General features: G+C 38.5%; 1 protein-coding gene across 1 annotated transcript; it reads left to right on the forward strand.

Moving 5' to 3' along the window:
* The first annotated feature begins 439 nt into the window (after window positions 1-439).
* Tmem165 (transmembrane protein 165) lies at window positions 440-25,356 on the forward strand. Its single transcript, XM_005320016.4, has 6 exons — window positions 440-885; window positions 15,487-15,712; window positions 19,301-19,476; window positions 19,974-20,156; window positions 23,809-23,914; window positions 24,572-25,356. The coding sequence occupies exons 1-6, from the start codon at window positions 685-687 to the stop codon at window positions 24,646-24,648; spliced, it is 969 nt and encodes a 322-aa protein (XP_005320073.1). The 5' UTR covers window positions 440-684; the 3' UTR covers window positions 24,649-25,356.
* Window positions 25,357-25,980: the final 624 nt, after the last annotated feature.

The raw sequence follows: 25,980 nt of genomic DNA on the forward strand, positions 1-25,980 counted from the left end.
ATTACAAAGCTCAAAAAACAGCATTCTGAATCCTTAAGAACGTTCTGTGCAGTAGGTTGACACGCCAAACCCGGAGGGGTGTGACAGTTCCTGCAGGAAAGTGCCACGTAACTAGCGGCGCTGGAGCTAATTTAACATCTAAGAAAGGTCGAGAGTAGGCAAAGGCGGGTCGAGATATTAAGGCCGAAGTCGCGAAAGGAAGCATAAGTAATAGCTGAACAGTCCTGGGACAGTGAGGCACAGAGGGGGGAGCCGGGTTCCAGATGGGGTGCGGGAAAGATGCCCAGAGGGAACTGTCAACCCGCCCTGGGTACCTGCCTGAGTGCCGCGTCCAATGGGAGGGGCGTGCGAGCCGCACCTCAACCTGCCCGAGGACGTCACGACGCCGAGGCGGACGCCGGGCCAATGGGAGCCCGTCAGGGATAGGGGGCGGGGCCCGGAGTTGGGGCAGGGCCGCACGGAGGCAGTTAGAGGAGTCGTGTGGCCTCCGCGGGTGAGAGTGGCTGCGGACGCGGCCTGCCTCTGACCTCTCCCCGTCCTCTCCCACCACCCGCATGGTTCTGGCTGCTCACTGAGCGGCGGCGGGGCGTGACGGACGCGCCGCCCAGACGGCTCCGGGTCGCAGCTTGCCGTCACCGGCACTTCCTCCTGCGGTGCCCGTGCGCGGGCGGCTGGGCGGGAGGGATGGCGGCCCGGGGGAGCGGCCGCGCATCGGCGCCCCGGCTGCTTCTGCTCCTTCTGGTTCCTTTGCTGTGGTCCGCGGTCGGGGTCCGGGCCGGTCCGGAGGAAGACCTTAGCCACCGGAACAAGGAACCGCCGGCAGCTGCCCAGCAGCTGCAGCCGCAGCCCGCAGGCGTGCAGGGGCCCGAGCCGGCCCGGGCCGAGGTGAGCAGGGCCGGGCCGGGCTGGGCAGGAGGGGGATGGGGCGCACGCGGCTGCGGAGCCGGCTGCTCTGGGTACCAGGCTCGAGGCCCGCGGGAGCGCCGCCCTCCGCCCTGGCGCCGGCTGGGGGAGGGGAGCCCGCCCCGGCTCGCCAGGAGGAAGGCGATCCTCTGCGTTCTTCCCCGGGTGAGGCCAGGCCTCGCCCAGCTCCTTATGGGGGAAGGGAGAGGGAGAGCCCGCGGAGAGCCTGCCGAGTGTACCTTCAGTTCCGCGGACCTAGATGCTGCTCGGAATCCGCGTCTCGATCAGATGTGTTATACTGGAAAAACTGGAAATGCGGATCCCAAGTTAGAAAGTTTTTGGCAGCTGGGAGAATTTTTTTAATTCCCTAAGGATGATCACATCGGCCATTTCGTTATTGAAACGGCATATTCAAGCTGCTTATCTGGCCTGTGGGTTTTGCCAAATTCAGTGTGTGTGGATTAGGTACCCCGACTCTCACTTTTTAACAACGTGGCATGGTTTGCCGGGAGTGGCCCTCAGGAACGCGGAGGAATAATCACTCTGGGGTAGTATAGATTGATAGAGCAGTGTGGGGTGTCAAAACTAAATTTATTAGTAAACCGGAAACTGTGTTTTGATTGTCCTTACCTAAAGAGATGTAAACTAACTTTTAAATCCGCTTCAAGAGAATCACTCCTTTCTCATTCACTTGGCAACAATTAAGAATTTTCTTCTTTCAGTCTTGGGCGCGCTCTCCATTTCCTGTTCAGCTCTCAAGTTCTGGACCTTTTATCACCCCTAGTAGGGCTAGTTTGGGGTCCAGCTGCCCATCCCTAGCCTCCATTTTATCTCCCCTAGCCTCCATTCAGCCCATCTGCACCTACTTTTTCTAAACATTGAATTCTACCATCATATCAGCAATCTTCAGTGAATTGCCCCTGCATAGTAATTTCAGTGCAGCCTTGTTTGTGGAATGGATATTCAGGTTTCTAAGTGTTCTGGCTCCAGCTAACCACCAGGCTTTTGCATAACCACTCCCTTGCTCATATGGTGTACTATTAAAAAAAAAAAAAAAGTTTCAGTGGTGCTTTCAGACATGCCAGGTGATCTTTTCTGGTCTTTCCCAAACAAAAGACCTCTCTAAAAGAAAGACTAAAGTATGAAGCCTGTGGGTCAGACCTTTCTCACTTTCAGGAACCTGCAGATACCTACTCTGTCGCCTTCTCTAAAATTTCATTTATTCACATCATTGGATGTTACCTTGTTTGGCTTTTCTAGTTTTTTGTTGTTTTGTTTTTCTATGTATTACTTGAGGATAGAAATTTCAGAGAGGCCGATTTTCGTTTCAACACATCAAGAACTTTCTAAGAATTAGAGCTGTCCAAACTGTAGTAATCAATTTTGAGAAATAATGAAATTCTCTTCACTGGAAGTACTCAGGAAGAAGTTGAATAACTAGCCACCTCTGAAGAGATTTAAAGTTACAGGGAACTTTAGATTCTGGGAGCTGATTTCATCTTCAAAACTGCTGTTCAGCAGGTAGAGCAGGTGCCATTTCCTGTTCATGGATGGGGAAAACTAGATTTGGAAAGAGTGATGTTTAATGTCTCAGAGCTAAGAAGTTTATTCTCAGCAGAACCAGAATTAAAATTCAGGTTTCAGAGTCTTACCAGGTGTCCTAAGCATTCATTGTATCAAACCAGAGCTCTTTTAACCTATTTATTTATTAATGGATTTTAATGGTTGGTTGGATATTGGGCTGATACAGGTCTTTGATCCTGATGCCTGGCTTTCCTTTTCCCCTTTATGGGGTGCTTTAGCCTTTTGTTTCTGTTTCTATCTTTACAGTTACATCCTGCTACCTTGGGTTCCCTTAATTTGTATACATGTTTCATCTGCCCCTGTTAGCTTTTTAGTGTCTGGAGAGCCATGGTTATATCTTATCTTTGTCTCTCCCATAAAGCCTTGCCTGTTGGTGTTTATTGAGTAATTTTCTGTGAGTGAATTAAAGTAATTACATTTCAAGTTTCTAGCAGTTATTAAATCATTCTATGGAAAAACTATGAAGTGAACTCAGCAGAAAATATTTTTAATTGTATCTGTCTAGTCTCTTTCTCTCATTTGCTGAAGGATCTGCTAGATGAAATTAAGAAAAACCAGGTATTAATCACCTGTTGCCTGAAATGAGATCATATCCATTCATAGATTGGTGTTGGGTTTAAAATTTTTAGCTTTAGCTGGTTATATGGTTGTTAATTCTGGGATTTTTGTAAAGTCAAAAAAAAAAAGCATAAGAAAAGATTAGAAGCATTTGAACTCAAGAGTAATAAACATACCATGATGACAGAGATGTGCAGTGTAAATCAAGTCAGAGGTATAAAAGAAGTGTAAATCATTTACCTTCATGAGAAGTCAGGGTCTCTATTGGTGCAGGGGAAGTGAGGAGTGGGCTTCTCTGTCCTCTTCTTTTGCCTACCCTCCCTGCTCAGCCATGGGTCAGGAGTGTGGCTGCCATTCAGACAGCTATGCCTGTCACTCCCTGGCTCAGCTGATGTGCCTCCTCACATATACTTCTGAAGTTGAACTGATTAATGAACTTTATTCTTAGTGTTCATCATTTAGCCCATTGTCATTTAAGTATCAGAAGTTTATTTTAAAATAACTATTTTAGGTTAAGTAACTGTGAGAGTGAGATTTATGAATGAGTAACTTTTAGGCATTTTGTTGAAGTTTGAGTCATGATTTTTAAGAAGACTAGTGGTAGATATTAATAGTAGTTATAGCTATTAATAACCCTTTTTAGGGAGCTGGGAAAAATGTAGCCATGTAAAAATAGAGGCCACAGTGGCAGAAACATGTCTAGTGACCATATTTGAGTGGTCAGAAGGATCTTTGTCTTTAAAACTAGGGGTGGGGAGGGAAAGGAAAGGCCCAATATAATGTTATTTTTTTTCCTTCTAATATTTTCATGTATTCTTGGTCCTTTGGAGTTAGGAATTTATTTTTAATTCTTATAGCAAATATAATTGCCTTGTTTTTAATATATTTTCACTTAATTTTTTGATGTCAAAAATAGTTGATGCTCAGCTTTTTATTTACAGTGCTACAGTATGTTGACAATTTTTGCTTTCACATATTTTCTAAACTGTGCAATATAACTATCATTTGCTTTTTTGGTCTACCTAATGGAGGTAAAAAATGATCAAAGTACAGTTTAATAGCCACATAAACAAGGATTCAGCATTGCTGAATATCGAGTTTCAGCTGGCTTTGCATCTATACATAGTATGTCTTTTAAAGGGACAAGATGTTTAAATTTAACCTTTTTTATGCAGCTGTGAGTGGACTTCTAAAAATGAAGGGAAAAAAATCCCTTAGTAGATTCATGCATTGAAGTGGAAGATGAATTGTCAACATGTAGTTGCATCTTACAGGGTGCTTTAAAGTAAGGAGACTGAACTTCTAAATTGGGCTTTCTGTGTGGATATGTTTTTGTTTAATAAGCAGGTTAAAAATTAATTGGAGGAATTTACTCTGAACTTAAGTCATGAATAAACTCCAATTTACAAACGGTGGGAATAAAGTACTCTTGGATCTCAAAAAAGTATCTCTTGGATCCTTTCTTCTATGCAGTTTATGTTTCTAGTGACCTACTTAAGTTCCCCCCACCTTTATTCCTTCCATAGGTAGAGTACATATATAGGAAGCATAAGTCCTTTATGTTGGGGTAGATTTAATAAAGGTAACTTATAATTTGCTGAATATTCTGAAAGTCTAAAGGAGAAGTATTCTGGTTGCAGTTGCCAGATCACTGTTGATAAGCCTGCAAAAATCCTATTGCCTGACCCAGTATAGGTTCTCATTGTCATATTTTACTATATTGTTACTTGACATTTTTAAAAATTATCTTTTAATCATGAGAATACCTTTTACAGGTTCTTTTAAGATTTCCCCCATTTTTATTAAGTTGCAGTCCTGCTTCATTCAGTTCAGCCTCCTGATTTATTACTAGGATTGAGGCTCTAGCCTATGAGGACTTTAACATATTCATAATTACCCTCTCTGTTGTATTACTGTGCCACCGTCCGGCTGCAGCAAAATAACCCGGGGGTGACGAACAACTTGTGTACATTGATACAGCAGGAGTGGGAGCCCTTTATTGTAGGACAGGAGGGGTATATATACATTCCACACATCTTATCTTAATTAACATAAACTAGATACAGTAGTCAACCAATAAGGAAGCGCCACCTCACAAACCACTCCCCCCGGCAAAATGGCAGGCGCCATCCCAACTTGTTTACAGACCCTAACATTTCCCCCTTTTGTTTAATTTAAATAACGGCCATAGTGGTTTTTACACAAACACCATAAATAATCTGCCAAAAGCAGAAGGGGAGGATACAAAATGCCACAATACCAAGCCAATTGATGGCTCCATGCAAGAAGCCCTTGGAAAAATTATACCAGCAATGACACCGTTAGCAAAGATACTGAGTTACAATTTGTTGTAGATTACAGTTTGTTGTCTCAGTCCAGGTAAAGCAGTGTCTCAATAGATTAACTCACAGTCCAGATAAATCACAGTCCAGGTAAGTTCTGCAGGCAGCTAGCTTAAATCACAGTCCTGGTAAGTTCTGCAGGCAGCTAGCTTGATCCGATGTCTCTTCCATTTCTCAGCCGAAGTCTCCTTCAGTTTTCAGCAACACTGGAAATTCTTTTACCTTGTCCTCACCAGCACTGGGACGAAGGCAGGAACTCCAGCAATGCTGGCTAAAGAAAATCCTGTAGCATTCCACTAAGAAAACAACCTTCTGAACAATTTAGTACATTATCTCAAGGTTTTTTACATTTGAAATAAGCCTTAATGGTGCTCATTACTCATTAGCTTCCAGGTGTGGGAGAACCATTATAGTTACTGGCCTTGGAAATGATCAAACTTCAGGGATGTGGGCGACCTGGGCAGCCCCAGATGGCCCTGGGAGAGGGAGACTCCAACTGCTACTGGGCACAGGGTCAGGTTTGGATTTGGGGCAGAGAAGAGCCGGCTGCCGCCACTTGGAAAGTCCTTGCTGTGCACCCTCCAGTAACAAAAAGTATTTAGTAGTAGCCTTTTGCAATTTCTTTCTTGATAATCCTTCCTCCTCTGAACTTTCTTCTTTCTGACTAGAGTTCCTGGGCTTCCATCAACACATGCCCTAACTATTCTTGGTTCCACTGGGGTGCCTCTTTCCCTTATCACCCCTTTATTTTTGTCACAAAGACAATACAATACACTGAGACAAAACAAGACACAAACATACTGTATCAGTTCTCTCCATTTTCTCGAAATGGCCATTTTTCCTCTCGCCCTATCTAAGGACAAGCAGATTTGCTCCCGTCCTATCTTTCTAGGGACGGGCAGCTTTTTTTCGTCACTTACCCCCAAGTGTGGGGGGGGGGACCGGACAGGCCACCATCTGCTGCAGTCCGGCTGCAACAAAATAACCGGGGGGTGATGAACAACTTGTGTACATTGATAGAGCAGGAGTGGGAGCCCTTTATTGTAGGACAGGAGGGGTATATATACATTCTACACAGCTTATCTTAATTAACATAAACTAGATACAGTAGTCAACCAATAAGGAATCTCTATACTTAATGGCTCGCTGGCGCCACCTCACAAACTACTCCCCCTGGCAAAATGCCAGGCGCCATCCCAACTTGTTTACAGACCCTAACATTACTGAATTTATTTGATGGTGTCCTATCATCAAAGCAATTCAATAAGAAAAATTGAGTCCAGTGTGTTAGTGCATACCTGCAATTTCAATTACTTGGGAGGCTGAGGAAGGAGGATGGCAAGTTTCAGGTCAGTTTGGGTAACCTAACAAGCCCCTATCTCAAAATGAAAAGGGCTGAGGATGTAACTGAGTATAAAGCACTTGTCTAGCGTGCAACAGGCCCTGATTTTCATCTTGGATATTCCAGAAAAAAAAAAAAAAGTGTGGGAGGAAGAAGGGATAGAAGAAGAAAGAAAATTCAGTGAAAACTACATACACTTTATATATTTCTAATTCTAAACTTTATGAAGCATTATATAATGGTAACATAAAAATAAAATTGCTAAGCATTAATTATATTTTTCAAAAGTACATGTTAAGCATGAATTAACATAACATTAATAAAATGTTATTTTAAAAACAAGCTGAATCATCTACAAATACAAAAACATAATAGCAGAAATTTAAAATAAAATGTTATATCTTGGGCTGGGAGTTTAGCTCAGTGGTAAGTGGTTGCCTCGCACACAAGAGGCCCTGAGTTTGAATTCCAGTACCACACATGCAGAGTTGCATCTTTAATTTGAAAGTTATGTCTTCAATTTGCAGTCTTGAAACCCTGCTTATCCATAGTGTCATTGTTTTAAGTCAATGTGTATACTTGTGCACATTTTTATAACTTCTGAAAAAACTTTTCAGATTCTTATCAGTAAAATAGTGTTGAGGAAACAGTTCTGAGCTAATGATAAGCATCTTCCTCTGACACTTAAAAATAATTTCAGTAGAGTGCTTGCTGCACATGCACAAGACTCTGGATTCAATCCCCAGCACCACAGATAACAATAATAATTTCACCTTTTGTTTGATAACTTTTGTTGAGCAACTTTGGTTTTTTTGCAAAGACATTGTCATTTTTTTCTAGGTAGCAAGCTCTAGATTTTGTTTCAAAGCAAGCATCTTCTCTAAGTTTCATCATGTAGATGGAGATTCTGGTGCAGGTTATCTATCCATTTTAGCATTTGTGTTAATTTGAACTCTAGAGCCAGAATAGGAATTATTTTTTTCTTTATTGATTGTCATTTTTTTCCTGAGAATTTTCTGATTTGGAATTAAATTGTAGTAGAAAAGAGTTTTATTCAGCAAGGTTTTTAAATTACAAATTGTTGGTCTCGTTCTTAAGATATTTCTGTTTCAAACATTAAAGTAAAGAAATAACACTAGCATTTGATGACTTTCTCTGGTAGATTATTGTGTAACTGAATATCGGAATTGTACTAAATGGGAATTGTACTCTCTGCATCTGACTCCTGTATGCTTCCAAATATTTCCTTCTGTGCTCATAATTTCTGCTGTTTTTTTGTGCTTTGGACAGAACTATTCATCCTTTCCATATTTCCTCTCTGTGACTATGTTCCTATTCTCCTAAGTCCTCTAGTACTTTCCTTCTTTAATACCTTTATTCTCTTCATTGTTTTCTTCCTGTCTGCTTCTATATAGTCATGGGTTTCTCCTATTTTGGTAAAGAAAAAAAAAAAGCCATCCATTTAGTCCTACTTGACAGCATTAGTTTCTGTTCTTCAGTTTTATAAACCAAACTTCTAATTAGGGAATTAGCTGCTTTTGAACTTTGCTTTAATATTTCTATCTGGCTTCACTCCTGCCTTTTTGTTGAAATTCCAGGTACCATAACAGCAAATTGCCAAGTCCAGGTCTTTTCAGTTCTCATTTGACACTGTTAACTGTGATTTGAATTTTTTAAGAGTCCTACACCATTGGGGCCTGTTTCTCATCCTCTGTTAAATTGAGCTAATAACTTTTTGAACAGCAAGTGAAACAATATGTATGAAAATACCTGGTGTATCTTGGGCTGGGAGTTTAGCTCAGTGGTAAGTGGTTGCCTCGCACACAAGAGGCCCTGAGTTTGAATTCCAATACCACACATGCAGAGTTACATCTTTAATTTGAAAGTTATGTCTTCAATTTGCAGTCTTGAAACCCTGCTTATCCATAGTGTCATTGTTTTAAGTTAATGTGTATATTTGTGCACATTTTTATAACTTCTGAAAAAACTTTTCAGATTCATATCAGATAGTCATGTCAGCTGTCCCTGCTGTTAAGTACAGTAAACGATGTACTTGGTGCCTAGCTGTTTAAGACAATTTTTATTTCTGTTTTTGTTTGTTTCTTCCTTCTCCACCCTCAACCCCTTCCCTAAATAATATCTTTTCTAAGATTGTTTGTGGGGTTTTTTGTTTTTGCTTTTTTAAAGATTTATGGCAAGAATTTGGCAGTTGCGAGGCATGACCAGGAAAGTTACTTATCTATAGGGCAGGCCAATCCAGCAGGCAAGGTATTATTCTCTGGCATGGCTTAAAGCTGCTTTAACAGTTGTACTTTGTGCTTTGCAGAGGAACCTCAGCCTTGGTCATATGGCCTTTCAAAAGATTGAATGCAGTCTACTCAGATAATCTCAAGTAAACAGTAAACTCTCTTACTGAAAACCAACTAATCGTGGACTATAATCACATCTGCAAGAGACTTGCATTGCTGTAGCACACTTAATGTGGGATTGCATAACCAGGGGCTCTTGCCTAGCCTTGGTGGTCATAAAACTGACCATCACACAGATCACTGGCTGAAAACTGGTTCAGTAAAAAATGACGTTTAGTATGTCAGAACAGTTTGCAGACATTAATACTAAGGCTATAGGTCAATTATGCTGGAATAGAAAATATATGCAAAACAATCCATTAAGGATTGTAGTTTAGGGATAGAATGTATAGTATATACTTATTTTGTTAAATTCTACAGGATATCATTTTTTATATATATATGAAGCATGCTCACCAGAATATTCAGAGTAATGAGTTTCTACTAACATCCCCTTTCCTCTTCAGGCTATTGGTACTAATATGCTTTTAAAGATGTTCAGGCATTATTTATATAAGAAAAATATGAGTGTGCCTTTTTACTTTGAACATTTCAAAAAGTTCAACTGTCTGGTAGGTTCATGAATGGCTGGAATGGCAAAGTAAAGCCACAAGAATTATTCAAGTATTTCTCTTAGATTTGGCATGTGTAGTAGAGCATGAAGTTTGATTAAGAGATGGAGATTCAGAAAATAATTTGTTTACAATTTCCATATTTGAAATGAGAGCTATTGTGGTTTTGGATTCAGATCCCTAAATGAGTATCATATGAGTATGTTGAGACATAAATAATGTGGGAAGCTCCCTCCTTTTTAGAATCACAGAAAAATGATATCACATTACCTCCAAGTGTTAAAATGTAACCAAGCTTAAAGTAATAGAGAAGTACTCAGGATAAGAAATGATAAGTCCAGGCCATGTTGACAGATGGAGCTGGAAAATAGGCTGGAAATTAATCTTAGAGTATAGATGAGAGTCAAATTTAAAGGCATTGTGAACTTTGAAAGACATGACTACATAATGCTACAAATGAGACAGCTCTCTTTCCTTGAGTTGACCAACCTGAAGATGAAGGTAATTCAAGAGGAACACTGTAAATCCTACCTTGTTTTTTCCATGTCTGGGGAACAACAGAACTGTTGTAGGCTTAATCTTAAGTCTTATTTTCTGAGTTATCTCTGCCTTTTGTGGAAATCACATCTACTTACAAAGTTTCAGCTAATTGAGGTTGCAGCAGCCAGGTACAACTGTGAGGCTGTCCTGTCTTAATAAGAGCCACTTCTGAGACCTTTTAGAAAACCTCATTTGAAATGCTCCATGTCACTTCAAATTGAAACCATACCTGAAACCAATCTGATTCCTTTTTCCCACCTATCTTTTAGGAGTTACTAATATTTTTCTCATTCAATGAGACTCAAAGCTATTTCTGATCCTATACTCTCTCTCTTTAAAGGCCCATTGATTTGTTTTTTCCTTTCTATCATATGTATACTTTCTTTCTTCTCTGATATGTCCTCAGCACTGGTGTTATGCAGCTGACCTCCTAATTAATTGGCCCAGTAGCTGGTATTCTCAACTCTGCTCTGATTATTTGTCACAGTGCCTATGTCTTATACTGTTGCTCCTAAGTTAGACTATAACCATAACATTTTCAGTCTACACCCAATATCTTTCTCATCTTGCCCATTCATTCATCTGATGGCTTACTGCCTGGTCTCAGAACATGCTTGCATTCTTTCCCATTACCAGTACAGGATAGGAGATGAATACTTGTTCAAGTTAGCTGCACCAAGAGTGACTAGTACTGCATTCCACTGAGACCTTCAAGGAGCCTTATGAAATGAATCTCACAACTGACTTCCCTAATTGGTCAAAGGTTGACCCACCATTAACTCCCCACATGCCCAGGTAGCAAAACTTAAGTGCAGAACAGTGTGCTTTCAGGTTGGACCTGCCTGAAGCCAGCCTTAGACTGCAAGGAATGATCTCCAAGAGCTGGAATAAGAGGCTAGGTTAAGAGGTTTTTGAAGTGATGCACTTCATGTCTATAATTGTGTGCATGATAAAATCTAGAAGGTAGAGAGAAGCCTATAGTGAGAAATATGCTGCTTTTTCCCCTTGAATTCTAGTTCAGGGATCAGTTTTTCACTAACTGCTTGTTTTTGTGAATAAGGTTTTATTTCAACACAGCAATACTCACTCAGGTATCACCTACAGCTGCTTTCAAGTTGCAGCAGCAGAGTTACCATGGAAACTAAGTAGCCCATGAAGCTATTAAATATTTGATTAAGAAAAAGTTTGCTGACTCCTGGTTATTCTGGTTCCTTCCTTCGAAACATCCATTACTGTTTCTTGAGATTTGGTCCATATTTACAGTTGTATACATATTATACATTACATGCGTCCCCCATTATGATGACTACAGGCATATATTTGAAGCATCTTAATGATTTTTCTATATTAGTATATATAGAACATCTTTTAGCTCCATACTGTTGTTACATGGATTTACCATTTAATAGTTTCTATTGATAGCATTACATTTATACATGTTTCTAATACAAAAAAGTGAGTTCCTGAGTGTTTCTATCTTAAACTTAGTTTTTTTTTCCTGTCTCTGCTGTGACTTACTGCCTATAGTGTGTGTAGAGTTTTATTTTAGGGGGTGCAGGATCATTAATAGCTGAGGTTACTGGGGTAGGCTTTGCTCAAGAGGTCCTACTTGAGTTGTCTCTTGAGGAGTCTATTTTTACTTTTATTCTAATTAGTTATACATGACAGCAGAATCCATTTCATTTCATTGTACACAAGTGGAGTGTAACTTTTCATTTCTCTGTACATGATGTAGAGTCATCATACATGTATCTAGGGTAATGATGTCCTTCTCATTCCACCGTCTTTCCTACACCTCTGTCCCCTCCCCTCCCCATCTCTTGAGGAATCTTGATTAATAGGACCATAATGAAAAGGAGGTCAGAACCGTGGGTCTGTGTGATTCACTCAGGGCCTGTGGTAAGCAGAAGCTTGGCAGACTCTCAGGTTGCACTGCCAGTATTGTAGCCATGAGCCATGTGTCATGTACACTAGAATTGACAGTATGAAAAAAAAAAACATTTTATTAGTAATTTTTAAAATATTGCTTACAATTTAAATAGTAGTCTAGTGGTATTGGGTTAAAATAGTTCAAATAATTTTACTTCTTTTTATGTTTTAAAATGTAGCAACATGGTGTAATTAGTTTCATGAAGATAAATAAGCTGGTCATGTTGTGTGATGCTACAAAAACTGAGTGCTAGGCACCATCTTAAGGACTTCATTCATTAGCTCACAGCAATCCTGGGGCATAGTTACCTCTTACTTTAGAGATGAACTTGAGTCACAGGAAAGTTTACTTACTGGCTCAAAGTCACAGTAAATGGTTAACCCTTGGATATGAACCCAGACCTTTTGTTTCCAGTGCTAAGGATTCTACTACCGCTGTGACCGTAGAGCAGAGAAAATGATCCTTGTATATAGGGAGCAGCCAGTGAATGATAACTGATAATTTTCCAACCCTTCCAGTATTTTTATAATATTTTTATTTTAAAAAAATCTTCTATCATCACAATGCCCTGGTACTTTTTGTCTCCAGTTGTTTTGGTTTTGTTGTTGTTGTTTGCTTTTTCTTTCTTTCTTTGTTTGGCAATATTGAGGACTGAACTCGGGGCACTCTACCACTGAGCTGTATCTCAGCTCTTTTTTTATTTTTATTTATAGATAAGGTCTTGCTTGGTTTCCCAGATTGTCCTCAAACTTGGTGATCCTCCTGCTCCAGTCTCCAGTTGTCATAGGGTTTTATCACCAGGATCATATTTAACAGTATAATTTTGGCTATCTAGGGCTTTCTACGCAACAAAAGCTATAAATTAACTTTTCTTATGTTCTCTATATAGGAAGGTTTTTAAGAATATGTAATTTTGTTGTAGTCTGAAGTTTTATTTTATCCTCCACATCTCACAGAGGAACAGAAACTAAATAATGTAGCCATGGTTTTGTGGCTAGGAATTATAAAACCATGGAAATATGTAGTTTTGATCACTATTGTGATTTGATTTTAAAAGTAAACATTTTCTTTTTGACCTTAGTGTTAATTGATCATAAATTGTATATAATTTATCCCTCAAATTTTCCTTCAATTTAAGATTTTGAAATTTTACAATGAATTTTTTTCATATAAAAAGCTTATCCAGCAGAAAAGCATTATGTTAGGTAGAGCCTAGGTGAAATGCATGTGTCTTTGGGATGCGTAATGCTAGGGTATCAGAAGAGACCAAAGCCTCATTTTTAAAGACACACTGGATAGTGTGGTGTAGAGAACTGGTGGTGATGTAGAGAACCTGGAAGCCCTTAAGATGGTACATGCACAATCTAGAGCTGACTGCCAAGGCTGGGAAAGTTTTTTCAGTTGTTAAATTACCTCAGTTTTTAGCTCAGAGGTCTAATCTGAGTAATACTTAAATTTTTCTTATTTGTACCATGGTGTTTTGAAGTGAAGTTTTATGCTGTGTGTTAAGGAATGACATGTACACTGTAAATTTAGGATTTTACCCTTTTGATATCTCTGATCAGGACCTTCAAGGACCTTTACCTTTTGTAAAAATGTTACTTCGTTTTTACCTTTCCAAAACAACTTATGTTCTCAGGTTTCTTTTTTTATGTCTTGGATTTGTAGAGATTGGTAAGCTTTAAAAATTAATCAAAGATAAGCTCTTAGGGTCGAAGTGAGTTATCTAGCCCAGTGTTTCTCAACCTGGGAACTATCTTGGATGTATAATTTTTGGATATATAATTTTTTGTTGAGGGGGAAGTCCTGTGCATTGTAGGATATCTAGCAGTATCTCTGCTTTTAGATTTTACCCACTAGATACCAGTTGTTCCCCTTCATTTGTAACAACCAGAAGTGTCTCCAAACATTGCCAGCTGCCCTCTTGGAGATATAGGTGTCCTGGTTGAGAACCAGAGTGAAGTCAGTTTCTTGGAAGTGGTGGTTCCCTTCCCTGGCACTTGGACATTGAGAAGGGAAGTTCCCATCTTCTCTTACAGCCCATTCCAGCTTTGAGTGGCTCTTTTGAATAGGAATCTTTTCTCTGAATTAATCTGAAACCTGCACCTATAATTTTTTTTTACTTCTGCCTCTTGGGACCATATAGAGGGGATAGACTAACAACAGACTTTACCAATTACTGTCTTTTCTGGTTTCTTGTGATTGTCTTAGAGTCCAAGCCAATACACTTTTTGGTAATGGGCCAGACAGTATTTTAGGTTTTGCCGGTTACATCTTTGCTGGCTTCATGAGATCACTGTTGTGTAATCTTATTTCTTTCCTTCCCTCTCTCCTTCTCCCATCTCTTAACCTCCCTTCTTCCCTATTATTTTTTTACATCCTCTTAAATAGGTAAAAACATCCCTTTCTCAAACAGGCTACGTTGGCCTCCACAGAGCTTGCCAAGCCCTGGTTTTAGATTCTCTCTCCATCTTGGGTGATCTTCAGAGGATGGTGCTTTCAAGAGTGGGACCTTAGAACTGTGTACAGCACTTTGAAGAAGGGCCAAGCAGTGTAGAATACTATGGGGCTTGCCATTAACTCCTTAAAGCACAATGCTTATTACCTTTTTGAAACTTTGACACATTTTCAACTTCCTGCCAACCAAGACTATGGTTTGTCTTGTTATTAGGCCACATTATCTTCAAGAATTTTTTAGACCTAATTGTGGGACCATGTACACAGCAATCTATATTAAACCTTGTCTTAGCTAAAACCAACTCTTTTAAAAATTTATTTATTTATTTTCCTGTACTGGAGATTAAACCCAGAGCATTCTAGCACTGAGCTACATTGCCAGCCCTTTTTATTTTTTGTTTTGAGATAGAGTCTTCCTAAGTTGCTGGAACTACAGGCATGTGCCATGGCATCCAGCTTAGCCAATTCTTAATATAGACTGTGAGAGCTTTTGGGTCCTACTTTGTTAATTTTATAGTGTCTCAGTTGAAGTTTGTCTCTCAGTTCATGTCACTTGAATGCTTGATAATCATACCTGGGATTTCCACCCAAGTTACTAATAAAAATTTGATGGGACATAGCTAAGAATTAAATCTCAGATAACAGATACTTAGAAAATAAGGTAATTTTAATGTTTGAACATAGCTGGTCTATATTTTCTTTAAATCAGTTTGGAGAATTTTTACAAAGCTGTGCATTGTAGGATCGACCGACCATCAAAGGTCATCATCATTACCATTGACTTTGAAAGTGATAAATATGACCATGACCAAAAAAAAAAGAATCTTATTCACATGTAAAATAAAAGAATGTTAAAAATTTATTTCAAAAAGTAACCAATAATTATTTAATAATTATTTTTTTCTTCCAGAAAGGATTTACACCAGCAGCCCCAGTTCACACAAATAAAGAAGACCCAGCTACCCAAACCAATTTGGGATTTATTCATGCATTTGTCGCTGCCATATCAGTCATCATTGTGTCTGAATTGGGTGATAAGACATTTTTCATAGCAGCCATCATGGCGATGCGCTATAACCGATTGACGGTGCTGGCTGGGGCTATGCTTGCCTTGGCCCTGATGACCTGCCTGTCAGGTGAGTGTTTTCCCCCAGTGAGAGGTGAGTGAATGGAAAGCATTGTGTGAGGCATTGACTACTGAATCACTGGGCCAGTTATATTGGAATGTGTTTTATATTCTAGAAATTAGTCAGCAAATGATGTCAGTACATAAATTCTTAAATGCCACATCTCACTTTTAAAATGAAATGTTTTGCTATTCACAGCCAAGATGCATACTCCCTCATCACTTATTCAGTGATGTTTTATCCTTACTTTTATTCTGTTTCAGCTTTTTTTTTTTCTTTTCAGTCTGGATAAGCTTATTTATATTTGATATTTTAGAAATAGGATTCTAGAAACAACAAAAAAATTGCATATTTTCCTGTTGAAGGACATTTAGGGAGGTAATCAGTGAGAAATAGCTTTCAGTTTATTGTGATATTAAGCTGTTTTTATCCATTATGGTCAGGTACTCCCTGCATGTGCTGCTGTTTGATATACTACTTTATGGGCATTACTTTTTCAAAACATTAGAGTATCAGAAGTCAATGCCAAAATAACTGAACAAAGTATGGTCTCTACATTCAAAAGATACCTCAAGCCACATGGTTTGCTGGAAAATATTGAGCTTTTCCCCTTTGAGCCAGACTTGTATTTGAGTCTGAATTGCAATAGTATTAGCTTCACAAAAGTTATTTAATCTCTTTGATATTTAGTTTTCCCATCTCTAAAATGGAAATAATGATGTCCACTTACACTGTGGGCTCTGGTCTATATTAGTGAGATGTTTTATTTAGAGTGCTTTGGCACTCACCTCTCTTTCCTCACCAATGTTTTAGATTTATCATAATGAAACTCATTTTTGAAAGTGCAGAATAAATTATTTTCTGGCTATGAGATGCCTGAATATTTGTTAAAGATTATGTCTTTATAAACATATAAATGAGTTTTTTAACAATTAAAACAATTTGAATGCTTATCACTTTTTGGAAATTAATAAGGGAATTATTAATTTTTCACAGTAAAAACAGTTTCTCCTTGAAGGCAAGTACCTATGATGGTAAATACAAATAGGAGAGAATTGCAAATGGTGACATCACTTATTTGGAATGAGTTTGAATAGTATCAGAGAAATCTTTTGTTGAAGCTTTTGCTTCAAGGGGGCCAAGAGGCTGTCATCTCTGTGCCCTTCCTACCCTGGGCTTGTGGATATTTGTCCCAGCGTCTTCTGTGTGTTCGGTTCCTCCTCAGCTATGGTGTCTGTCTTCTGTCCCAACCCTTTTGCATCATCCTCTAGCCACTGTTGCTGACAGCACTTTTCACCTTTACTTTTTGAAATAGTATCAGGGAGTGGCACACCTTTTTCCTGTGTAGTCTTGAAAATAATTTTGAAAAATTATGCCTCCCCCTGCCACTGAACTTATCGAAATTTTTTATTGCAAATTTAAGAAGGAATAGCAAAGGTCTAGTGTCTAATATATTTTATAAAATAAAACTGTTATGGTGTTTTGAAATATACCCAATTCCAGCTTGACATAAACTCTTTTTTGAGAGTCGGAAATTTATTTGGCTCATTTATTTATTTGATTTAAACTTTCTTCCTATAATTATTTTTATTTATTGAGTTTTATGATGATAAGGTTAACTTAATGGTAAGGTTTTGCTTGAAAAATCTTAAATGAATCCTTCTATTACATATATTTGCAATAAAAATATAACTTTAATACTGAATTTTGAAAGAAATTGAAAGTTTCTTGGTTAAATCTCTTATGGATTGAGTTATAGTTATTAGTTTATCAAAAGCAAATCTATGCCAAATTTAAACTGAAATTTAAATTGAAATATATGTAGATATTTTTTTGTTATGAAGATCGAACTCAGGGCACTCGACCACTGAGCCATATCCTCAGCCCTTTTTAATTTTTGAGACAGGGTTTCGATAAGTTGCTGAGGCTTGTCTTGAACTTCAGTTTTCCTGCCTTAACTTCTCAAGTCACTGGGATTACCTAGCTGAAGTTATGCATTCTTGACTAGAAAACTATAGATGATACTGTGTCCCTCGAACGGTAGCCCATTTGAAAAGCACACAATGTCCATTTTCCCCTTATTGGGATGTTCATTTTGATCACCTAGTTCAAATTTCTCTGGTGCTCTGTTTTTGTTTCTGTTTTTTCTCTATAGGGAGTCACTTGAAGACAGTACAAATACCCTATTACTTGTGACAGTTTCCTCATAGATTTAGGATGACTCTGGGATGATGTAAACCTTTCCTCTATGCTTGTAAATTGATGACTTTGTAATTCCAGTATTTGATTCACATTTAACAATGAGCTTTGGAATTCTGTAAGCAAGTGCCATTTGTTTGCCTGTTCAATATAGGCTCTTTAACTCCTTTTTTTTCTTATGATTTTAATTATTAAACTGGTGTGTTGCTACACTGCCCCAGATTTGGCCAGTGGGAGCCCTTTCAAGCTGTCTCTAGGGCCTTGTGATATCCTTTTGTTTTTGCTTTTCCTTACTTTCTAGTATAACAAAATATTGCAGGTTCATCTTGAACTTTGTCTGCCCAGTCTTGGAATAGACAATTTCTCTGACTAAGGAGCCTTGAGGAGTCATTTAGTGGCTCGATCTAGTATAAGGTGGACTCTTTGTTACTGAGACATCTTTGTTTCTTGCTTTTCAGTGGACATATCTAGAAAATATGTCTATGTTGTGTTTATGTATGTATACACACATATCTATAAGGAATTTCTAGTTTTCTTTTATAAGACATACTTATTACCCAAAATAAGGGGATGGGGAGAGAAAAGGGGGAAAAAGAGGGGATTTCATCAAAATAGAGGAAAAATCAGTAAAGTAGATGAACGGGATTGAGTGGGGAGGAAGGTAGGTCAGGAAAAGAGAAGAAGAGTGGAATGAATCTGACTGAACTTTCGTGTGTGTGTGTGTGTGTGTGTGTGTGTGTATATATGTATATGAATATAGCACAGTGAATCACATCATCAAGTATATCTACAAGATACTAATTAAAAAATATATAAATAAATTGCATAAAGAACTTTAGAGAAGGGGCAGTGGGGGAGTGCTGGGGACTGAATTAGAGCAAATTATATTCCATGCTTTTGTGATTATGTCAAAATGCATCCTAATATTTAATATAACTAAAAGAATCATATAAAACTTATTTTAAAGAGTTAAAAAGGAGCAGAGTTTGAATCATTTAAAGATTTGTAATTAAGAAATTATACCTACATATGAAAGGGGTGTGGTTTCAGGCTGTAGAATCCTTATAGGGCATCAAAGTTAGCCTACCTCAAGTCCTAAGCCCTGTACAACATAAGTGGCAAGCCAGACCCTGGCTGAACAGGTCTGGAGGGAAGGTCAATATGCCATCTTCAACTATGCCATTGATGTCTTAGTAAGCTGTGTGAGGGCCATGGTTAGACTTAAAGGTTCAGTATTGGTGGAGGGAAAGATGGAGTTGTTTAAGGTTATTACAGTAGTTGCTAATGTGAACCATCTTTTCTTTAACAGTGCTAAGTTATGATTTCTGATGTTAACCCTGTCTTTGGTTGTTGTGGTAAGGCCAGTTAACCAGACACACTGTTGGCATTTTCTTTCAGTTCTGTTTGGCTATGCCACCACCGTCATCCCCAGGGTGTACACATACTATGTCTCAACTGCATTATTTGCCATTTTTGGCATTAGAATGCTTCGGGAAGGCTTGAAGATGAGCCCAGATGAGGGTCAAGAGGAACTGGAAGAAGTTCAAGCAGAATTAAAGAAGAAGGATGAAGAAGTAAGTTATAGCACTGTTAAATATCTGGGCCAAAAAGGCACTCACTGAGGAATAAGCACTATTCAGGGTTTTTCAGTGGCCACGTGTTGTGTCTGAGCTACAAAAAAATATCTTGTTTTGATCAGCTTCCCTTCTTAAAGCTGACGGTGATAGAATTCTGAGTTAGTGTGAATGTGGTAAGAAAGGAAGTAGAGATGAATACCAAACCTGGCAATCAAGTTCCTTCATTAGATTGATTATAGCTCCTGAAAAGCAGGAACAATATTTTATCATTTTACATGTTCCTTCCATAGCATCTAGGATAGTAAATGATCAATACTGAGGAACAGAAGAATTGAGAATATAACATATATTACTACATGAAATCAAAGGAGAAATTGGGGTCACAGAAATTTAGTTTCTTTGGAACATATTCCATAGAACTTAAGCAAATAAAATAATAATGATTTTGTGCCTTTTCTATTGATTCCCAGTGTTGATGTAATTTTTTGTTTTAGTTTCAACGAACCAAACTCTTAAATGGACCAGGAGATGTTGAAACGGGTACAAGCACAACAATACCTCAGAAAAAGTGGCTGCATTTTATTTCACCCATTTTTGTTCAAGCTCTTACACTAACATTCTTAGCAGAATGGGGAGATCGCTCTCAACTCACTACGATTGTTCTGGCAGCTAGAGAGGTGGGTGAGACTTAATACTATGATTATATTAAATGTAAATACAATCAAGTGACTTTGCTCAGTGTCAGTGGCCAGTGAATTGTTTCTCATGTTAGACTCTCTAATCATCTCATCTCATATGATGAGCCTTCTTGTTTCTGCTTCCAGTCTGATGAAGTTTTTATATCCAAATTTAATTGCTTTCTCTTTTCCCTTTGCTTGGTCCTTTTCCCCGATTTTCCCAAAAGTTATGGCCATCTTGGCTTGGCTTGCTTGCTTTTTTCAGAACCTGCCTGTATATGCTTGTTGAAAATATAAATTGTCCTAATATTTTTGAAGTCCAGTTTGGCAGTAAATGTTTATGGCCTTTTAAAGTGTGTAAATTTTGGTTTCTCTATTCCTTATACTGAAGAAATAATTGAGTGTTGCACAGGTTACTTATGTTTTTATTATAACTGAGTGAACTAGAAACAGACTGAAAGAATTGATTCAGTTATCCACAAATTGTTATGTAGCTCTTGGATTATGCACTTACATCATTTTAATGACAGAAATTTTAAAAGGTATTCAAAGAACAAAAAGCACTTAAGGAAATCAGAATGTTGACAGTGCTTATCTTTGGGCACTACTATAATGGGTGAGTTGTTTCTGTATAGAAAATTTTTGTTTTGTCTTAGCTCTAGATTATTGAGTGCTAGGATAGTGAGATACAAGAGACCTCAGTTCATCTCTTTCTAGCCTTTACTCAATAAAGATAAATAACCTGAGGCCCAGAGAAATTGGGTGACTTGGGTGACGACAGGAGTTGGTTGGTAGGCAGAGCGAGGACCAGACGGAGGCCATCTGCCTTTGTAGCCCTTTCTTCTCTGTTTTGTTCATAGTTGTTGAATGCCTCTTATTTTAAAGATACTTGTTGGTTTAGTTTCTTACTTATCCTTTCTTCCTTTTGAGAGGGGAATAGAATATTTTAATGTTCACATAGATTTACTGAGGAGAGGGTTATGGAATGGAAGTTGCAATTACTTTTCAGGCTCTTCTTGATTTTTAACTAGTATACTTATCTATATTTATATCCAATTGTACAATTTTAGATTAAAATAGTTTTTAAGTCCTTGGAAATGTCTTCATAAAAGAATAAGTTTATTAACATAGGCTGCAGTTTAAAATATAAAGCATTTTGAGGGCCAGGACTAAGATAGCTGGGGAAAGGCTATTTTGTCAGAGAAGTCTCAAATGCTATATTCTGGGAAGAGGGGGAAAGAGAAGAAAGGATCTCTATTTTTCAATTCCTGTAAGACAAACTTTGTTTTAAAATGTCACTTTATTGGCTGTATCTGTATTCTTCTTGATTTCTAGTCTTTTGTTGACTTTCAGATTGCCAGAATTGGGACTTGAAAGTAAGTGACCATGTATGTGGTGGACGTGGGAGGTTCTGCAGGGTGAGCCCTGATGGCAGAGTCCCTGCGTTTCTTCTATACACTCTTCTGTGCGGCAGTAACTGGGCAAGACTGGACTCCCTCTCTATGCCGGACACTTGGTCCATGCTTCTTAGAGCATGGCATGTCTCCTTGTGTGATCATATCGCTGTACTTCCCTGCTTCCTCACTTTAAAAGGGGGATTACCTACTTCATGGGTTGATGCTGCATGTAGGCAGCACAGTCCCCAACACAGCACTCCATTAGCCACCCTTCCATACCCTGCACTGCAGTGGTGTTTAGTGAGCTGTTAAAGGGCAAATGTGTTGTGTCTATTTTGTTCCCTTAATATTCTTTTTTTTGGTATGAACCACACAGTTGGTTCAAACCATTTTACTCTGCATCTCTACTTCCAACATTGATGTTCCTAAATTTCGTATCACAGAACCCTAGTATCTTTGAAATGTTAATGGGTACAAGGGGGTTGGGAGTAGAGAACTTTGGGTCATACTTGTCAAGTGATGTTTCCTTGGCGCTTTTTTAAATTTCTTTTTTAAGGATTCAGTCTATAAATTAACAATCTGAAAAATGTGTTTTATTTAATCTAGTGACTTTTTTCAGGTATCATTCTCAAATAGAATGATGCTATCTTCTGGGGTAGCAGTTATAGAGGTTATAATACACAAATAGAATTTGGGAAGTGTAGTCCTAATTTTCCATTCATGCTTCATACCATTTCCACTTCCTGTCTGTGCACATGCACTGCCCACGCCAAGGCACTGGGCCCCCTCCTGCTTCAGAGAGCAATAGCTTGCTTTTCTTCATTTCCTACCCCTCACAACTGCAGTTGCTTCCTCCTATGTCCTGGCTCTTAGCTTCTCAAATAGCTCCCCTGCCCCATCTTAAATCTTTACCTTTGTCCCAGTGCAATTTGGGGGGCATTTTTAGCATGAGTCTTTTCTCATCTTTGTTGGGGGTGGGAAGCCCCCTTTCTTCAAGTCTAGTTCTCTACCAAATAGCACTTTCTTCCTCTTCCCACAGTCTCAAAGAGCTTGGCTGTGATAGGAATAAATGTCATTGTACTTGGCTGCCTTTGAAACCACAGATCTAACCTCATCAGGAGTGCTGACTGGGGACTTTGAAGAGCTTACTGCAGCCACTGACAAGACCTGCTGTGGCCTCTTGGGAGGCTAACTGCCTGGCCACCTTTCAGTCTCCTTTGATTCCTCTTACTCTGTCATCCTTTGAGGGTTGTTTATCAACATCCTTCTTTAGCATCCTCACCCAGGGTTATTATGTTCAGTCCCTTAGCTTCTCCACCATCACATTCATCTGATTCTTACACTTCTTACTCCTGTCAGCCTTTCTGTGCTCCTCCTCTCTTTAATCTCAGTTACTTTAACTCACCCAAATAATTAAAGAGAAACTTGGGTGTCATGCCTGATTTTCAGAGGACTTATCATTTGTTTATCCTTGAGGCATTAATTATGCCACACAATTTCTCTTAAAGTCATCTGCCTTTTCTATGCCTATAGCTTCCCACCTCAACCAGGCCAGTGTTGCTTCTTTCCGTATCTTCTCACCTTATCTTCAGTCTCGTTCCCCTCCAGTACATTTTGTCCATTTAGATCTTTAAGCATAAGCCTGTTATATCATGCCCCATGTAGAAATCAGCCAGTGTCTAAAGACAAAGGTTGAACCCCAAGTTTACAGTATTCTTCATGACCTGGCTCCCTTGTGGAATCCTCTTGTGGAATCCTCTGGTGCCTTGTTGGTTCTCTATAGAAAGGCTGAAGAGCTCTGAAGTTGGTTTTCTTTTACCGCTTTCTCCTTAGCATTTCCTTCCCCTACAAAACAAAAATCAAATCCTCTTGCTACAACACCTGCTGCCCTTCAGAGCTGTTTTCTGGAAAAACTTCGCTGGTTCTAATTTGACTGGATGAAAAGTATTCCGGGTACTAAGCTAACAGCATGAAGACTAAAGAGTGAGGTTTCTTTCTCAGGAAGCACAGCCATACTATACTATAAAGGTTTACTCAGTTTTTTCTAGTTTAGGTCAACTGGTACATATGCCTTCAAGAAGCTGTTATATACCTTTCATGAAGTGAACTTTCATGAAGTACACCTGGATTTTTATACTGTTTATATTTTTTGTGACTGGCCTCCATCTTCAGTGCTTCTTAACAGCAGCACTTAGTAGTAGTTTCAACTTTCGTTTCAAACTAGTAAATTAATGCTGGTTATGCTTCCTTTCCAGGATCCCTATGGTGTAGCAGTGGGTGGAACAGTGGGGCACTGCTTATGCACTGGATTGGCAGTAATCGGAGGAAGAATGATAGCACAAAAAATCTCTGTCAGAACTGGTAAGTCAATTGTTTTTCTTTTTTCTCATTCTGAGAGGTTAGAAATAGGGTGTGTGTGTTAGTTCTGTATTTAAGTTCTTTATTCTGAAATACACCTGGTCTTTGTAATTATCTTCTTTGAAGTCCTAGGTATCACCCAATTGCTTTCCCCATGGGTAGAAGTCAGTTAAATAAAAAGTGCATCTAAAAACACCAGTGATACCATAGTAATTATCATATGGGAATATGGGAAATTTTGGATCTTAAAACATATTAAGACTGAGAATCAGGTATGAACCAGGTGTACTGATTCTGCTGAACATTTTGTATGCAGCTATAAATAATCTGGAGGCCTACCGATGAAATAGCTACCATTTTTTAGCCAGAGGTTGTTGAACATTCTTCTTTATGATTGGGTTTTGGGATGTATAGTTGTAATGTTGTTTATCAGCACTATCTCAATTTAATGCTATGATTTCCCAAGATAGTGTCAGAAAAGAATCTGATTAGGAATGTTAAGTGTTATTCTTTGCTGTATAAATGGAGTGAATTTGTATTCAAGGTTAGTTTACTAGACTAGAAACAAACAGGTAAATTCATTGTCTCCCTAAAAATTTTGTAGAATATCAGGGTACAGGAGAAATTTTGCTTCATTTAATTTTTTTTCTTCTCTTCCAGTGACGATCATAGGAGGTGTCGTGTTTTTGGCGTTTGCATTTTCTGCACTATTTATAAGTCCTGATTCTGGTTTTTAACACACTATTTGTTCATCTGTATTTAGTATAAGATAGGTAACTACTGTCATTCTGTACATAGTGTACATTACAACTAAAAGCAATGGAAAATACTGTATTTTGTAGCATTGATTTTTGAGTTTGACCAATTTAATGAAAGTATTATGTCCAAAAAAGATAATCACTGATTTTATTTGTAAAATAGATTTTTCAAAGAAACCCGACTTCTCAGTGTGGGCTTTTTGCAACATAATTGTCAATATAGTCCCCATTTCTGTTTGGTAAGTGTAGAACCATTGTGCAGTGGGGTCTACCACTTGATTTTCTTTCAACATGACCCCTTTATAAGGAATATATTCTCCTTGGTCACTGAGGCATTTCAGATGTTTACCTTAAAAATTTCCTTGTGGAAAGAAAGAATGAATTTCTTTTTAAAAAATATTTCCCTAAGCCACTAAGCAGTAGTTTAATCATGTCTTCAAAATTAGATTGTTTTTAAAAAGAGACAATAAGGTAATAATTACTATACCAATAACATGATGCAATTAGAATTGTTTGCAAGTCCATTCTTTTTTTTAATTGGGTAGGACACCCAATATGAAAATAGTCAATATTTGACAATGTGGAATTACCAAATTAAGAGAATACTATGAATGTATTCATATTTTTTCTATATTGAATAAACAATGTAACATAGATACAATGTAAATAAAAGTGGTATGACCAGTGCTTGTTTTTCCTTGTGTGTTATACAAGTCATTAACTTTTCTAACTTACCAAAGTAGTATTGCTATTATCTAGGCCATTTCTAAAGTAGATGTAAAAACAAACACTGATGTGTACACTGATGTGTAGCTAAACAGGAGCTAGATATTATTCTGAAGCACTGTCTCACTTGGCTTTCACGATTCTATTAGGTAGTAGGCATTAATGCAAGGTTTTTTTAAAAGGGCAACTTACCCAAGGTGACATTGTAGAGCAGGGAGGCAAACCAGGCAGTTTAATGTCAGAGCCTGCAATTATTCCTTATGCTAAGGATGCCTCATTTTATCATAGCAGTTTCAGTAATCAGTCATTTAAAGTCTACTAGAACTTTACCACTCCACTCAGTCAGTACAACAGCTGTTCTCCCAGCCTGTGTGAGGTCCACAATGTAATCTGTAACTTGACAAGACTGTGAAAGGACCCAGCTAATCTCAGTAGCTGTGGAAAGGGCAGCTGACCTCTAAAGAAACCTACAAGTGGTCCTCAGCTACAAAGTAGCTTTCAGCTGTTAGGCAGCAGCATAATACTATCAAAGAAAAACATCATTTTTGGAAACTTCTAAGGAGTTCTCTAACTCCATAAAAAATG

Source organism: Ictidomys tridecemlineatus, chromosome 9, assembly GCF_052094955.1.
Source record: "Ictidomys tridecemlineatus isolate mIctTri1 chromosome 9, mIctTri1.hap1, whole genome shotgun sequence".
Lineage (NCBI taxonomy): Eukaryota > Metazoa > Chordata > Mammalia > Rodentia > Sciuridae > Ictidomys > Ictidomys tridecemlineatus.